Source organism: Phocoena phocoena, chromosome 19 (genome assembly GCF_963924675.1).
Source record: "Phocoena phocoena chromosome 19, mPhoPho1.1, whole genome shotgun sequence".
In the NCBI taxonomy this organism is placed as follows: domain Eukaryota; kingdom Metazoa; phylum Chordata; class Mammalia; order Artiodactyla; family Phocoenidae; genus Phocoena; species Phocoena phocoena.
Window position 1 is genome coordinate 13,651,325 of NC_089237.1, and position 13,117 is coordinate 13,664,441.

The following is a 13,117-nucleotide window of genomic DNA, read 5'->3' on the forward strand; positions in this document are numbered from 1 at the left end:
TTTAGTCAGTCTACTAGAGCTGTTAAGATTAAAAAGAAGTGTCTTAAAGTCTCCTGCTACTATTCTGTTTCTGTCCAGTTCTTCTTGGATTTCTTATAATTTTGCTTTATATTGTTTGATGCCAATTTATTTGGTTTATTAATTCACGCAGCAACTAATTCAGGAATCTGCCATGTACCAGGAAGTGTAATAAGTACTAGGCCTGAGAAGCCAAACAAAAATTGTCCTGGGCTTCCCTGGTGGCGCAGTGGTTAAGAATCTGCCTGCCAGGGCTTCCCTGGTGGCGCAGTGGCTGAGAGTCCGCCTGCCAATGCAGGGGACACGGGTTCGTGCCCCAGTCCGGGAAGATCCCACATGCCTCAGAGTGGCTGGGCCCGTGAGCCATGGCCGCTGGGCCTGCGTGTCCGGAGCCTGTGTTCCACAACGGGAGAGGCCACAACAGTGAGAGGCCCGCATAGCACACACACACAAAAAATCTGCCTGCCAATGCAAGGGACACAGGTTCGAGCCCTGGCCTGGGAAGGTCCCATATGCTGCGGAGCAACTAAGCCCGTGCGCTACAACTACAGAGCCTGAGCTCTAGAGCCCGCAAGCCAGAACTACTGAGCCCACGTGCCACAGCTACTGAAGCCTACGCCCTTAGAGCCTGTGCTTCGCAGCAAGAGAAGCCACAACAGTGATAAGCCCGTGCACCGCAACAAAGAGTTAGCCCCCACTCACCGCAACTAGAGAAAGCCCACGCGCAGCAACGAAGACCCAATGCAGCCAATAAATTAAAAAAAAAAAAATTGTCCTGGCCTTTGTGGAAGTTGCAGTCTAGTGGAGGCATATGTTAATTGAATGAAACTGTAAGGCTTTTAAGTGTGATAAAATACTATGAGGGAAAAGAGCTGAATGAATGAGGAGCTGGCCACTTGACAGAGTGGGAGAGAGTATTCTAGGTAGAGAGAACAGCTGTGGGGAGGCAGTGAGCTTTGCATGATCCAGGAGGCCAGTGTGGCTGAAGCAGAAAGGAGAGGGGGAGGCTGAGTTTGGAGCAGTAGCCAGGGCGTACCTCGCAGAGGGCCCTGTAGGTCTCAGGAAGGAGTTTGGATTTTAATCCAAGTATGGTGGGGACTCACTGAAAGGCTTAAAGTTGGGGACTGGCCCAATCATATTTACTTTTTATTAAGTTGTTCATAACTGTTATATCTTCATTGTAGACTGCATCCTTTATCATTACAAAATCTTTGTTCCATTTAGGGATTTAAAAATTTTTGCTTTGAATTAAACTTTTGTAACTCCTTTTTATTTCCATTTCCTACAAAGAGAACTGTACCTGGGACATCCTGTTGAAAATAGCTAGTAGGCAGTTGGAAATAATGTCTCTGGAGTTCTGAAGCGAGGTCTGGGTAGAGAAATGCATTTAGAAGTCATTGATATTTGGGTGGTAATTGAGTCCACTGATAACTGGGGGAAAGCAGGAGAATCTGCTGAGGACTAAACTTTGGGGAATTTGCACGTGTAAGAGAGGTGTTTGGCAGAGGGACAGCTGGTCAGGGAAATTGAGTCCTGGGTGGCACAGGAAATTCAAGAAGGGTGTTGTGGCCAAATATGTCAGATGTTTTCAAAGAGAGGCTAGGTAAAACAGGTGGTATGTTACAGTACTTTCTATCCCAGGTATCGGTTGATGTTTACAAGTTTGCAGTTAATTTAATAATCTTATTTAATCTTACTCTGTATTTAGGCTGTAACATGATATGTCCTGTTAGCTATAAATATTGAAAAAATTGAAACAAATAATTGAAACAATTAGAAGTAAGGAGCTTTAGAACAGATTTTCTGAACTTTTTGCTTTTACTTTACGTAATTTCAAATATGCAGAAAAGCTGAAAGAATAGTACAATGAACACCCAGTATACCCTTCTCTTGGATTCACCGATTTTTGTTGTTTATAAATTTATTTATTTATTTATTTATGGCTGCGTTGGTCTTTGTTGCTGCGCATGGGCTTTCTCTAGTTGCGGCGAGGTGGGGGCTACTCTTCCTCGTGTGTGCGGGCTTCTCATTGCGGTGGCTTCTCTTGCAGAGCACGGGCTCTAGGTGCGGGGGCTTCAGTAGTTGTGGCTCGCGGGCTGTAGAGCGCAGGCTCAGTAGTTGTGGCGCATGGACTTAGTTGCTCCGCGGCATGTGGGATCTTCCTGGACCAGGGCTCGAACCCGTGTACCCTGCATTGGCAGGCGATTCTTAACCACTGCACCATCAGGGAAGTCCCGGATTCACCAATTTTTATAAACATTTTTGCCATATTTGGTTTCTCAGTCTTTTAAAATTTTCTTTTTGCTGAACCACTGAATAGTAAGTTGTAGACATAATAGCACTTCACCTCTAAATACTTCAGCATACTCAAGACATTTAATTTAACATGGATATAACATTACATTTCAAATTTCCCCAATTGCCCTCTATTGCTGTTTTGTTTCTTTATCCAAGATTCAGTCAAGGGTCATGTATTGCTTTTAGTTGACATCTCTTTTGTTCCTTTAATCTAGAGCTCTTCTGTCACTTTTGGAGAGGGAAGGGTTCTTTTGTGACAGTGACATTTTTTCATTGTCCAGGCCAATTGTCTTTAGAATGTCTCACTGTTTGGGTTTATCTGTTTGTTTCCGATAGAAACACACATTATATAGAGAGTTATGGGGTCTAGAAGTATGAAAACACTATAAATATTCTTCTTAGAATTAATACAATAAAAATGTATGAGCCAAACTGAAAAATCTACTGTGGCGTCTGGATTTTAATCTTGGCATGACCTCACCCCTGGACCTCTAGTTTTGCTTCTGGGTATCATTTGTTGAACACACTTTTTTTTTTTTTTTTTTGGTTATTACAATAAAACATGGTCTGTGCTCTCAGGGAGTTAACAAATGAGCTGGGGGCACATGAGTAATTGCCTGTAATATAAATGCACTCACACTATAATGGAGAGCTGTACAAAGTGTCAGAGAAGCACAGTGCCTGGAGGCACAGGAGAGGACAGAAGAGGCGACATTTGATCAGGGCCTTGGAAAAGGTCTAGGATTTCTTGCAGCTTCAGCAAATTAAGGCAATATCTGCTTAAAATGTACAGAGAAGTTTTTAAATTAAAAAAGCGAGAAATGAACAAATACAGATGGTGCCCCACGGTGCATATTTTAAAAACCCAAGCATGTAGAAAAGGACCCCAAGCAACAGTTAACACTTGGTGAGTATTGTTGCCAGTTCTTCCAAAGAGCTCAGAGAAGAGAGCATCCCTATAGACTCTATGAAGTAGAATTCTATTGTGGAATTCAAAGGAGTGGGAAGTTTTGCCTTAGCAACTGTCAGGTCGTTCAGATGATGTACATAGTAGCATAATTCTTCTATTAAGGTAATAATCTGTCACATGGGCCAGAATCCTTGTTTAGTCAAGAAACTCTCTCCCTTGGGCTTCCCTGGTGGCACAGTGGTTAAGAATCCATCTGCCAGTGCAGAGGACACGGGTTTGAGCCCTGGTTTGGGAAGATCCCATGTGCCGCGGAGCAACTAAGCCCATCCGCCACAACTACTGAGCATGCACTCTAGAGCCCTCGAGCCACAACTGCTGAGCCCATGTGCCACAACTATTGAAGCCCTCACACCTAGAGCCCGTGCTCCACAACAAGAGAAGCCACCGCAATGAGAAGCCTGCTCACCGCAATGAAGAGTAGCCCCCACTCACCTCAACTAGAGAAGGCCCGCATGGAGCAACGAAGACCCAACGCAGCCAAAAATAAAATAAATAAAATAAATAAATTTTAAAAAAGAAACTCTCTCCCTTAACCTAGACTGTGTTGGAAATTCACTGACAAATTCTTGCTGTTTGGTTCCCGTACCCGCTCCCCACCCCCATGCAGACCACTTTCCATCCATAGCATTTTCTTCTTGTAGGCTTATTAATGTCTTTGATTAGGCTTCAGCTTCCTTTCACACCTGTCCTATTCTAATCATACCTTCTTAGGCAGCTTCTTTTTTTTTTAAACATCTTTATTGGGGTATAATTGCTTTACAATGGTGTGTTAGTTTCTGCTTTACAACAAAGTGAATCAGCTATACTCTTAGGCAGCTTCTTGATTCTCTTGTTTCCAAAAAAGCCCCACTTTTTGCTTGGTAGTGGGAATATCCAATTTCGGTAAAGCTGTGATTTTCACACTTGGCTGCACATCAGAATTATCTGGGGAGAAAGATAAAAATACAGATTACCGAGCTTCACCTGGGGTTCTGTAAATTTGAATTGCATTTTGATACTCTACTTTTAACAGTTTACCATGTGATTTTGCTCACTTCTGGTTTTAGGATGGATAGTTTTCAAGGCAGCATGTCAAACTTTAATGTGTACATGAATCACCCGAAGATTTTGAGAAACTGCAAATCCTAATTTAGTAAGCCTGAGATTCTGACTTTATTTCAAGCCTCATAGATAATGCCAATCACATTTTGAGTAGCAAGCTTTGAAGGTAACTGGAATTAGTGGATTTCATCTGATGTGTATTAATTTTTACTCAACTGAATCTCAGAGGGATAACCTTTTTGAGTTCCAGGGCAGTGGTTCTCAAACTGTGGACCTCAGACCAGCAGAGTTAGTATCGCATGGGAATTGTTAGAAATGCAAATTGAGACTCTTTCCTAGTCCTTTGAATCAGAAGCTGTTTTAATTAGAATCAGCTCTCCAGGTGATTCTGATGCGCAAAATTTGAAGACCACTGTTCTAGGACTTCTCGTGGTAGTCCTCTATTTACATAGTGAGGAGTGAAAACACATTTCTGACATCTGCAAATAATGTAAAGACATCATTTTCTTGTGTAATTGCATAGGCTAGAGTTTGAAACTACTGATTCTTTCGGCAAAGTGTTTTAGTTTTACATATATATATTCTTTTTCATATTCTTTTCCATTATGGTTTATCATAGGCTATTGAATATAGTCACCTGTGCTATGCAGTAGGACCTTGTTGTTTATCCATCCTATATATAATAGTTTGCGTCTGCTAATCCCACACTCCCAATCCTTCCCTCCTCCACCCCACCCCTGCCCCCTGCTTGACAACCACAAGTCTGTTCTGTATGTCTGTGAGTCAGTTTCTGTTTCACAGATATGTTCATTTGTGTCATATTTTAGATTCCACATGTAAGTGATATCATATGGTATTTGTCTTTTTTTTTTCCCTTAAAATTTATTTATTTATTTAGTTTTGGCTGTGTTGTGTCTTCGTTGCTGCGCACGGGCTTTCTCTAGTTGTGGCAAAGGGGGCAACTTTTCATTGCGGTGCGCAGGCTTCTTATTGCAGGGGCTTCTCTTGTTGGGGAGCAAGGCCTCTAGGTGCATGAGCTTCAGTAGTTGTGGCACGTGGGCTCAGTAGTTGTGGCTCATGGGCTCTAGAGTGCAGGCTCAGTAGTTGTGGTTCACGGGCTTAGTTGCTCCGCGGCATGTGTGATCTTCCTGGACCAGGGTTCGAACCCGTGTCTCCTGCATTGGCAGGCGGATTCTTAACCACTGCACTACCAGGGAAGCCCTGTCTTTCTCTTTCTGATTTACGTCACTTAGTATGATAATCTCTAGGTCCATCCATGTTGCTGCAAATGGCATTATTCTTTTTTATGGCTGAGTAATATTCCTGTGTGTGTGTGTGTATGTGTGTGTGCGCATGTGTGTGTGTGTATTACATCTTCTCTATCCATTCATCTGTCAATGGATGGACATTTAGGTTGTTTCCATGCCTTGGCTATTGTAAATAGTGCTGCTGTGAACATAGGGGTGCATGTGTCTTTTTGAATTATAGTTTTGTCTGGGTATATGCCCAGGAGTAGGATTGCTGGATCATACGGCAACTCTAGTTTTTTGAGGAACCTCCATACTATTTTCCATAGTGGCTGCACCAATTTACATTCTCACCAACAGTGTAGGGAGGGTTCCCTTTTCTCCACACCCTCTCCGGCACTTATTATTTGTAGACTTTTTAATGATGGCCATTCTGACCAGTATGAGGTGGTACCTCATTGTAGTTTTGATTTGCATTACTCTAATAATTAGTGATGATGAGCATCTTTTTGTGTGCCTACTAAACTCCTGATTCTTTCAGTAAATATTTATTAAGTATTCACAGCAGCAGAAATACACAGACAAAACTCCCTGCTCTTAAGGAGATTACATTCTAGTGTTGATATTATCTACTAGTTCATATATATTATATATATACATCCATTCATCCATAAGCAGTAGATAAAACTGTTTCGCATGGTTCCAAATTGTTTATCCTTTTGTAGCAATTTTTTTTGGTAGCAATTTCATTTGTTTCATGGTGTTTTTATGATTGATCCATGCCGACATATGTAACCCTTGACTGCTCTATGGAATTTTATCAAATGGGGAATTCCCTGGTGGTCCACTGGTTAGGACTCCGTGCTTTCACTGCCGGGGGCCCAGGTTTGATCCCTGGTCAGGGAACTAGGATCCCGCAAGCCAAGCAGCATGGCCCCCAAAAAAGGATTCTATCAGATGAATGTTCCACAGTTTAATCGTTCCCCTGTTGATGTACATTTTGGTTGTTTCCAGCTTGATTGACCGCTTGCTTTTATACGCAATGTTCAGTGTTCTGCATATGTATAAGGAGAGTTTCTCTAGAGAAGTGTTTTTCTTTTTTTGAGGGGGTGGGTTGGGGTGTGGCTTGTGGGATCTTAGTTCCCTGACCAGGGGATCAAACCTGGGCCCTCAGCAGTGAAAGCTCAGAGTCCTAACCACTGGACTGCCAGGGAATTCCTGAGAAGTGTTTTTCAAACTGTGGGCTGCAACCAGCATAAGTTAAAAGCAGAAAGAGAATGGAATAGGAGGTATTGGAATGGGATGGAAGAGAAGATATTAGTATAAGAGTAGTGCTTTGTAGAACTTTAGTTTTGGGGTAGGTGTGTACTAGATTTAAATGTAAAATGTATTTCTTACTTTGGATCATGGGCAAAAAGTTTTCAAACCCCTTCAGGGTTGTGTGCACAACCTTAACCTGACTTACTGAATTGCTCTCCAAAGTGGTGATGGCTCTTACAGTCCCGAGTGTGGTATACTGGTGTCTCTGTTGTTCTCCGTTCTTCCCAAAAGTTTGTTTGGATGGACTTTAAAATTTTTGTCCATTGTTGAGTATGAAACAGTATCTCATTGTGGTTTTAATTTGCCTTTTCCTGATGGCTAGTGAGGTTGACGTTAATCCCTTTTTTTTTAATACAGGAAAATTAATATACTTTATCTGCTAGATAGTAGATCAGTGTTGAAAATGGTAATGAGTGTAATCCTCAATGGTATATTATAAATACATTTCCCTGAATAGTTGAAATATCTTGACTTGCTAATACTAATGATTGACAGTTGAGGGGCTTAAGTGGTTTAATTTTATGAGTTTTCTCTTTATACACTGTAATCTGTGCTCAGTTCTGTTAACCCAAATCTTTGAATTTGGCAAAATGACCTTATATTTGTATTTATACAAGACCATCAGTAGCCATTACTGGCAGCATATTAATATTTTTATATATTTGTATAGATACCTGCCCAATATTTTTCTTTTAAAATATTATAATAAAAATATATGCATGTGGTATTTAAGAATATAAAAGGATAAAAAAATTAGTCTTTCTTTTTTTTTTTTTTTAGTCTTTCTTTTTTTTCCTCCATATATGACCTCTTCGATGTATATACTTTATTATTGTTCTCTTTTCTTTTTTTGTTTCTAATTTTGTTTCTCAAATGACATTCTAGTCATTGTTCTGTAGCTGGCTTTTTCATCTACTTAATTATATATCTTAAAGATTTCTTATTTCAGCACATGAATTTTACCTTATTCCCGCATGCGTGCCGCAACTAAAAGATCCCCTGTGCCGCAACTAAGACCTGGCGCAGCCTAAATAAATAAATTTAAAAAATTGAATCGATTTAAACTCCCAATAATGCTTCAGAATGAACTGGCCAGCATTTAATGCTAACTTGTAAAAGTGCTCACATTGTTCAGTATGTATGTAGTTGTAGTTTGAATAGATACTATTTTGTGGTTTCCACCTAGATGATAGAATGTAGAATTTATGAACCTTTGTTTGCCTTTCTTCCTTTTACCTTAGAAAGCTAACAGACTTTAGCTTAATATAAAGCTAAATGAACTGTTAAATATTAGAATAATACATGCTTATCCAAAATCTTTCAGAATCTGTGAAAGCTGATATTTTAAAATTAGATACCAAATTAAATTAGACTACTGTTACTGTCTAAGTTAATATACTGCAAAAGAGTACTATCAACAGTTTTTCTTTTAAACATTAACTGCTCTCATTGATAGTCTTGAAATGGCAATTTACTGAGTTTCTCATTATAAAAGGCTTGTATACAGTGTTAGATACTGTTTTAATCAGTACTCTTATTTGCAAGCAACAGAAAACCAACATGTTCACTTAAGCAAAAGGGGAGTGGTTTTTGGTTTGTGTGACTGGGAAATTTGTTTTTTAAAAATAAATTTATTTATTTATTGTCTGCATTGGGTCTTCATTGCTGTGCATGGGCTTTCTCTAGTTGCAGCGAGCGTGGGCTACTCTTTGTGGTGGTGTGTGGGCTTCTCACTGTGGTGGCTTTCTTGTTGCAGAACCTGGGCTCTAGGTGTGCGGGCTTCAGTAGTTGTGGCACGCGGGCTCTTGAGTGCAGGCTCAGTAGTTGTGGCGCACAGGCCCAGTTGCTCTGCAGCATGTGGGATCTTCCTGGACCAGGGATGGAACCCATGTCCCCGTGAACCCATTGGCAGGCGGATTCTTAACCATTGCGCCACCAGGGAAGTCCTGACTGGGAAATTTGAATGACAGGTTCTGTCAGTACTCGTGAGTTATCAATACTTATCTCCCATTTCTGCTTCTGTCTCTTGTCCTTATTCCCTTCTTCCACAAGGGAGGTAAAGGTGGGTTAGCCACATACAGCCTCTGGCCACCTTCATGGAAAGAACGAGCTTCAGAGCACTTCTCACTCAGCATCTGAATATAAAATCCCAGGCAAGACTCTCACTGGCCTGCCTTGCCAGTGATCAAGAGGTGGAATACTGTGTTTGGGGGCCCCATCAGAATCACATGGTGTAAGGGAAGGGTAATTCTCTAAAGGGAATGATGCTAGCAAATGCTTCCAATAAAACAAACGTGCCAGATCTTTCTTTGGCATAAGAGGTGGGTGTTCAGCTATGGAGGTGGAATGGATACCATGAATAGGTAAATTGTAGGGTAACAAATGATTCAAAGAAGGCTACTACGAGAATTCAGAAGAGTTTGGGGGAGTTAGAATAGTCTTTTGGAGGAAATGGTACCAGAGTTAAATCTTAGGGGGGTTGTGTTATGTTCCACACCAGTTGGTTTCTTTCTTCATAAGGTCACTTATATTCATCTTTTTCTTCATTCCCACAGCCAGACTCTGAATCCAGGTCTTTATCTTCTGGGTAGTTGCAGAAGATGCCCTGTGTTTGGTTTGTTCCCCCTGTCCTATTCATTGTATACACTGAAGCCAGAGAAGTCTTTCTGGAACATTCTTCTCATGTCCCTGCCCTGCTCAAAAAGTCTTCATTACTTCATTCAAAGCCATCAACCTACATTACTGCCAGAATAAAGTGCTGTAAAAATGCCTACACCTAACATTTACGGATCCATGTTCTGATCCTAGATCTACTTTTTCAAGCCTTTCCTTATGTAATCCTTTACTTGGACTCTGTTTGACAGCATTTTGCATAAACAGCTGAGAGGAACACAGGGACTGTTTCTATAAGCAGGTTTGTCTCATTTGGTGACTTGTGTTTCTTCTCCTGCATTTGAGGGTATTCCTCTAGGTTCAGTCTTCCCTTTAATCCTTTTCTGCTTTCTCTCATTTATACTTTTGCAAATGAGGTCCAAATAACTTCCAGAAGACAGTGAAATGGACTGGATTACCATCGTGATGCTTATTACTAGCATGGTGATTCTGTGATTTAATTGAATCTGCGAAAACTGCATCTTTGTAGTAGATGGATATTTGCTCAGATGGAGGAGGTTTTTTTCTTACTATGTAAGCTCACCAGCAAAGTCTGGCCCAGAGTGATCCCTTGGACTTTTTTCTGCAGAAACTAATGGATATAATCTTATTTGGAAAATCTTTCCAGTGAATGAATATGGGGGGGGTGTATTGTATAAAATAAAAGATCTTGACCTTTTATATTATTTAGCATACTTTCTTTTCCTGGTGCCCTGTACCCTTTTAGTTTGTACATGATGAGAATTCACTAGATGTGAGGAGGGCACAGCAATGGGGAAGGGAGGAGGCAGTTAAGAGGTGACCAGCAACCCCAAACCATAGTTAATAAAACTTAGTTAATAAAACAATAGCACAAAAATAAATTTAATGTTAATTGATCTCATAAAAAGTCTGCTATTTAAAAGTACATTTCCTATTCTGTAAATATCATTGGAAAGTGTAATAATAATAATAATGCAGGCATGGGCATGGCAATTCTGGAGAAAATTGTTTCTTTCCATAAGTTTCTTATTAATACCTCATAGACTTGTTCAGAGGATTAAATGAGATCTGCTTGCTTGTTATGAACTAAGGTCTCAAATGCTATATATTGATACATTTACATACATATATATTCCTGGACTGTACATTTCATAAATTGGCGAACAGGCACGCCTCCTGTTGCTTAATTTACAGCTAAAAATTATTATCTGTTGTCTGTTTCCTAAGTGAGCCCCGCTCCCCCTTTTTCTCCCAGTATTGGAACCCTGCTTCTCTTCTCTCTTCCTTACTTCTTCTTCCTTTCTGTCTCAGCCCTAACCTTGTGCTTCACTGTGGAACTCCCCATTATATGGCTCTCAGGAAGAACTGGCCAGGGAAAGGGTGCGCTGCACCAGAGAACTTCCTGTCTGATTGCTGAGAGGCATTTCTTAGTGCAGCTGGCACCATGTGAGATCTGTTACGCCTGTTCTCTTCTTTGGAGATGTCTTTTTCTCATTTATGTTCTTGTCAGATCTTTCACAAATGCACTGTTATTTTTTATCATGGTTATCTGTAAACCAGTTAACCCCTCTAGGTAATTGAGAACTGATTATAATTGTAATTTTTTTTTACTTCTAGTTTGGGATATAATGAGAACACTTTAAATTTAGATTTTCTATAGACTTAAAGATTAGAGCTAAATCATTGCTTCTTGGTATTATTTTAACTTGACAGTTACTGGAAAAATAGAAGTATGCTTCTCTCTTTTTGGGGCTATATGTCCAAATAGGAAAAACCTTAGTTTGTAGAAATGATGTATTGATTTGTAATTATACCATTTCTTTATTTACAGGTAGGCGAAAACCGAGAGTACATCGGCCTCGTTCTCCAATATTGGAAGAAAAAGACATCCCACCCCTTGAATTTCCCAAGTCCTCTGAGGATTTAATGGTGCCTAACGAGCATATAATGAATGTTATTGCCATTTATGAGGTACTGCGGAACTTTGGTACAGTTTTAAGGTTATCTCCTTTTCGCTTTGAGGACTTTTGTGCAGCTCTGGTGAGTCAAGAGCAGTGCACACTTATGGCGGAGATGCACGTAGTGCTTTTGAAAGCAGTTTTGCGTGAAGAAGACACCTCCAATACTACCTTTGGACCTGCCGATCTGAAAGATAGCGTGAATTCCACGCTGTATTTCATCGATGGCATGACGTGGCCAGAGGTGCTGCGGGTGTACTGCGAGAGTGACAAGGAGTACCATCATGTCCTTCCTTACCAAGAAGCAGAGGACTATCCTTATGGACCAGTAGAGAACAAAATCAAAGTTCTGCAGTTCTTAGTCGATCAGTTTCTTACCACAAACATTGCTCGTGAGGAGTTGATGTCTGAAGGGGTGATCCAGTACGATGACCACTGTAGGGTTTGTCACAAACTCGGGGATTTGCTTTGCTGTGAGACCTGCTCAGCAGTGTACCATTTGGAATGTGTGAAGCCGCCTCTCGAGGAGGTGCCAGAGGATGAGTGGCAGTGTGAAGTCTGTGTAGCACATAAGGTTCCTGGTGTGACTGACTGCGTTGCTGAAATCCAAAAAAACAAACCATATATTCGACATGAACCTATTGGATATGACAGAAGTCGGAGGAAATACTGGTTCTTAAACCGAAGACTCATAATGTGAGTAAATCTGGTCTTAAATTTTTGTATGTATTTAAAATTAAGCCAACTTCCTTCATGATTGATGTAGAGCTGTGCTGCTGATGTGATATAAACCTTGGTGATTTAATAATGAGTTGTATAGTTTAATAATTTCTAACTTGAAAGAATATGTACATTAAAACAGTTTTTAAAATTGTAAGGAAGGAAGGGTGTATGAAAAAAAGCAAAATACACACCATTGTACTCAATGCCTAGGATGGAAAGCAGAACGTTACTTACTAGGTGGGATGCCACATGCCATTGTGGGCCCTTCCCCCGTTAGATTCCCTGCAACCCACCATGAGGTAGTCTGCATCCTAACTTTGGTGTTAGGATTTTCTTGCTTCTCTTTTTAGTTTTACTATATTTGTATATAAAATGGAGCAGCAAGAACAAAGAAACTGTCTAAGGAAAGATCAGTGCTGCCATGATTGGTTGTAGCCTCCCAGGAGAAGCCCAACCTGAGGGTTTTCACGAGATTCTTCCAGGCAGGACAGTGGGAAGGGCGGGAGGAAGTCTGGGGAAGTGAGGGTGCTTGGCAGGGTTGTAGTGTGGACTTGGTTTTGGACATCCTGAAGAAGTATGGTCAGAGGGAGTGGGTTACTTTGTATTTTCAGCTTCTAAAGCTTTTCTTTTTAAAATATTTTGTTTATTCATTCATTCATTCACTTATTTATTTATTTTCTTTTGGCTGCGCTGTATGACATGTGGGATCTTAGTTCCCCGACTAGGGATCGAACACCCTGTACACCCTGCAGTGGAAGCGCGGTGTCTTGACCACTGGACCACCAGGGAAGTCCTCAGCTTCTAAAGTTTTCAAAGCCTTCTTCAAGCTCTCAGAATTAGGTCAAATCAGAAAATTTGTGGTGAGATGAAATGAAAGAGCAGGCATAGAGAGGAGAGAAGGAACTTCA

At 40.7% G+C, this 13,117-nt stretch overlaps 1 protein-coding gene across 1 annotated transcript in view; it reads left to right on the top strand.

Moving 5' to 3' along the window:
- BPTF (bromodomain PHD finger transcription factor) overlaps positions 1-13,117 on the top strand; it is a 134,178-nt gene that overhangs the window by 22,834 nt on the left and 98,227 nt on the right. The window contains exon 2 of the mRNA XM_065896814.1: positions 11,360-12,182. Coding sequence (XP_065752886.1) covers positions 11,360-12,182 — 823 coding nt within the window. The remainder of the gene's footprint in view (positions 1-11,359; positions 12,183-13,117) is intronic.